The sequence below is a fragment of the Etheostoma cragini genome, chromosome 14, assembly GCF_013103735.1.
Source record: "Etheostoma cragini isolate CJK2018 chromosome 14, CSU_Ecrag_1.0, whole genome shotgun sequence".
In the NCBI taxonomy this organism is placed as follows: domain Eukaryota; kingdom Metazoa; phylum Chordata; class Actinopteri; order Perciformes; family Percidae; genus Etheostoma; species Etheostoma cragini.
The window spans coordinates 14058700-14063613 of NC_048420.1; the positions used below are offsets into that span (position 1 = coordinate 14058700).

The window sequence follows — 4914 nt, forward strand, 5'->3', positions numbered from 1 at the left end:
CTAGATGACATCATGTGTTGCTATAGCCCAGCTGAGGCCTGGCAGGAAGATTTTTAACAGGCAACATCTGCAGGAGCCTGCTGGCTGAGAAAAAGAGGGAGGAGAGAAAGACAGACAGCGAGAGAAGGCCAGCCAAATAGAAGAAGACAGGAGAAAGTTTAACCCTTGCAAAGCCCTGCTGACTGACAAAGGAAGAGAGGTGCAGGACAGGTTGCACACACTTTTAAATCACAAATAGCGGGATTTCTACTTCTTTGTCAGATGTCTAGGTCAATCTGAGGTACCACTAGTCCTGAAAGCCACCTCATTAAAACATTTATTATTAAACATGAAACTACACATCAGGGCTATTGTGTGATTTCTCCAACATGTTTAAATTAGAGCGCGTTGAAGTGCAGACAACATGTGGCAAGACGAAGAAATTCCCAATAATGTTATTTTTTGTGATCTAGCACATCCATTGTGCAAACCTCCGCCTCACTATGATGCTCTCTATTACCAGAGGAAATGGAATATGAAATAATGTAAACATCCTAACTTGGGGTATATAGTCAATGCATCACACAGCTTGATGGCATGCAACATATCCATCAGGTGTTATGTCGGTGCGATCACTATCAACGGGTTCAATTCTATGCTAAACTATAACTCAATTCCGCTGCCGGAACACCTCGACGGCCAGGCATAAATCCAGCTTAAGCCTTTTTCCCCCTCTGCTGTCTTAGTAAGGAGCGATGCTATGCGGCCCTGGGCAGGTTGACTTTTAAGCAGCTAGAGAAAGGTCACTACAGCCTGGCACTAATAAACCACCAAAACCCAAACCCCCACACACACACCTTTTTTAAACTAGCAGCAAGAGATCTACATACAGTAGCTGGCGAAAGAGGATTGCTACAAAATACAGGAGCTTAATCAAGGATGGCGGAGGACAAACAACTAAACAAGAAAGTGCAGAGTCCTTTTATAATGATGCAGTGTCGGCTGAATGGTTTGGCGGTGCACACCCCACCTGCGCTCGCTGCTGTCTTCAGCTGCTTTGCTGACATCTCTGATTTATTTAATTAAAATGGATAGAATCATATTGTTTTATAAAAAGGTCCTGTAACAGATGCATGTATTCAGTTGATACAAGCCGCTATTAAATTAAGCATAACTGAATCACGGTGGATTGAATTATGATAATGCCTTTCCCCTTCGGTTTTACACACACAACCCCTAGTTCGTTTTACGGCTACATAATCACTTAACCTTTTATATGGCTTAGCCTGTATTTTCGCAGTTGGTCGTGTGTATAAATGTGTGTGAGCCTTGAACACACATGGTTAACACACATACTGTTCATGCTAATTGAAGGGAGTAAGTGAGGGAGGAGAGAAAAGCACTAATCCTTCCAAATGATTGGAGCCATGTTGTCAAGGGCAAAATCCGTCTGTTTGACACAGGAGCAGTGTGAGAGCGAGAGAGAGAAAAAAATGAAGAGAAATCAGAGATGGAGATATAACGAGAGAAAGGTGGAATGAAAGTACAGGAGGATAAAACAGAACCCAGCATGAGGGGAGTTAAAGGAATAAGCCAGGGTGCCGACAGTGAATTGAAAAAAAAAAAAAAAAAGCCAAGGAAGAGTGATAAAGGCTGAAGTTTGTCTTAGCAGGCAGTCACTCTCACGGAGATTCATTGTTGGTTTTACTGGATAATTCCAGCCACTCTGAAAACCTGAAGCACATTACAACAAAAACAACACTAAATGGAAGGAAGTAAAGGGAGGAGATAGATTATGAGAGAGAAAAAAGTGATATGCAGTGACTTAGCAGACATTTGCTCTTGACTTGCTAACGTGATCATACGGAGACCAGTTTTCTGACTAAAGCCACCTTTGCCCCATTTCCTGCATCTCCTCCTCTTTTCACTTTGTTGGGTTTCTTGAAACCTGCTAAGTGCCATGGAGAAGGAGGCAGGCTTTCACAGCCCCTAGCCAGCACTACTAAATATAGCTGCAGTCGCAGCAGGCCAAAACACAATCATTACTCTCCCAGACACAATGGGCAGGAGAGGAGAGGAGAGGAGAGGAGAGGAGAGGAGAGGAGAGGAGAGGAGAGGAGAGGAGAGGAGAGGAGAGGAGAGGAGAGGAGAGGAGAGGAGAGGAGAGGAGAGGTTAAAAGAAGAATTCAGCAATAAAAAGAAAGTATAAGAGAGAGATCCGAAAGACACAGGATGTAATTGAGAGGAAAATAAAAAGAAGATGTGTCAAATAAGTAAATGAAAATATGAGTCAAGAGAGGGGAGGATTCCAAATGAGCACAATAGCCAAACAAGCATTCTGCATCTCGAGCCTCTTAATACGGAATCCTTTCCCTGCATGCTACGGTCCCATTTTTCAAGCTATTCTGAGGAAGCTATAGAAATGCTTTCATTCTTTTGCCTTTCCACTTGATATTTAGCATGTCATGGCATTCAAATTCAAATACCAGGTGCCCATAAGGTACCTGTTTGCGTAGCTCCTCAGCAGCTCTCCTCGGTGGCAGCCCAATGGCTGAGCCTCTACTGCTGGCCAGGGCCTGCTGTTTCCTTGCGTGCTCCCGTGCCTCGGCCCGCTCACTGCGCTCCCTCAGGAGGGGCGGAGGTGGAGGCGGAGGAGGTGGCAGTGGTGGTGCAGGCGCATCCCTGCCGTAAGTTCCCGCCTTGGGCCTCGGACTCTCCCTGGTCCCAGCTTTACCATGGTTGTTGAAAACTGGAGAGGGAGAAACAGAAGAATCAGGTGTGTTGCTTTTATGACTCTTAAATAATGTGGGAAAGGAGGATACAAAATACAACAAACGGATCTCTTATTAGCTGAGTGGCTATTCACATTAGCTAAAATTACATTTGTAAAAATGGTTTAAGAAGAAAACTACCATGTAAATTGTAGGTTTTCAGCGAAATAAGGTGGCAATATTGTTTCTTGATCAGTGTTAATTGATGAAGCCAACTGCTTTTAGTTGTCTATCTTCTCCCAGTATATGAATGTCTTCTTATACATCCTGAAGATAATGGCGAGACCTTGAGGTTTCTCTAGTGTTAGGGCTGTGCTAGGAGTGCAGCAGCATGACAGACTCTGCAGTAAAGTTTTGCATGATTCACAGTTGGGATTAAGGAATATATATGGTATACTGTATGCACACATTTTATTTTGCACACACTTGAGTTGTACACCTCAATTCCTAATATGCACTAATCAAAAGTAAAGAAAAAAAAACTTGAAGCCACCGTGAAGTAAACAGGAAGCAAGGCATAAATATCCTAGGACATATACTATGTTTTTCCAGGCTACCGTCTACCTATGCCAATGCCAATATGGGAAACATACGTCTCAATACCCCCCTGTAGTGCAGAATGGCGTGTAAACCCTTGGCATCAAACCACAACGACCAAGTGGAAAAGCCCGCACAAACATTGGAGCGACAAGGTTTTGGCTTCCATATAGCCCTCAATCAGTAAAATATGCATGATTTAAGGTGTGTATGAAACAGTCTTTGTACTATAAGTCAATGAACCTGTTCAAATGGACATAGTCTGCATCAACCCCATGGGAGCGATGCAATTAACACACATTCAATAGCTCTCTCTTCAGCTTTTATGAGGCTCAATTTAAAGTTTCATGGCATCTTGACATCAACAGGCTGTATGGAAAAAAGCTTTTGTAGCACAACATATACAGTATACTCTGAAACGCAAGTTGTGTGATGATATCCTGTGTAAACATTTTTGAGCATCAGTGCATGTTTCTGTCTGCAGGAGTGTGCGGGTGGTGTACTGTATGTGCTTATCCTCCACTAATAACCACAAATGAGCGTCTGCGAGTCTCTCGGGCCCCCGGCTCTAAAAAATGAGAGAAATCCTGACATTTTGAGAAGTGAGCTAAGCAAGAAACTGAGCCCAATAAAAGCTGTTTAATTTAGCTATGTCAACATGGCACTTGGCCGAGTGGGAGAGACAGAGCGCCGATGAATGGCCTACAAATGTAGGGCCCTTCCTGTCTCTCTTTACCTCCCAGGATTCTCTCTCCTTCACTAATTCTGTTTCTCCTTTTTCTCAACTACTCCTCCCTAAGAGCCTATATAACCCTTCTCCTGCTGGAGGCTGGCCCAAGCTGCACATTAAAGTGTCACATTTGACACCAATCTTAAAACCACAAAATGTACTAAGGTGTGTGTTTGTGTGTGTGTGTGTGGGTGTCTGATACCCAACACAGCACAACCACTGTCAGTGTTTGGAGCAATGATCCAGCCTTGACTGTGTGCGCAAACCCATGTTTGTAAAAGTCCGTTTCTGTGTCTTAACCCCCTCATCTCTGTTGTCCCCTACAAAGTTTATCGGCCTAATGCCTTCTTATCTATTTATTTAGCATATCACAGTGAAGGCGCCGAGCTGCTTTGCAAACAAGTGTTGGTATAAGAGATAAGAAAGGAGACTAAACTGTCCTCATGCACACAACAAGCCTGGATTTGTTCAAACACTCACTATCCTAGAGTTCATGCTCCTCATACAGATATGTGCATATGAGCAGTTTCAAGCTGCAGCTAAACTGACAAATGAATGAGAGGGACTTATATGTATCCATGTTTGTTTTTTGTGGGGTAGACACAGTCAGTGAACTACACAAAGGCAGTGCACAGTTCTCCAAGAGTTCAATTCAAGCAAATCTATGGACCTCTCTCCCTCTCTCTCACTTAATCACACCAGTCTCTCTCCTCCTCCACATTCCACTTGGGGAAATGAGAGAGGAAAGAGCAGAGCAAAGAGTTCCCCTTCTGGCTGCGATTCTATAGACTAAGGGGAGGGAGGGACAGAGTCAGGGAGGGACAGAGTCAGGGAGGGCAAAAAGGAGGAACCGTGAAATCCAGTCGTTGTTGTGTGTGTGTGTGTGTGTGTGTGTGT

General features: G+C 43.9%; 1 protein-coding gene across 2 annotated transcripts in view; it reads right to left on the reverse strand.

Annotated features, from left to right (window-relative positions):
* jarid2b (jumonji, AT rich interactive domain 2b) overlaps positions 1–4914 on the reverse strand; it is a 96923-nt gene that overhangs the window by 12280 nt on the left and 79729 nt on the right. For both annotated transcript variants that reach the window (XM_034892993.1, XM_034892994.1), the window contains exon 6: positions 2484–2728. In XM_034892993.1, the coding sequence (XP_034748884.1) occupies positions 2484–2728 (245 nt within the window). The remainder of the gene's footprint in view (positions 1–2483; positions 2729–4914) is intronic.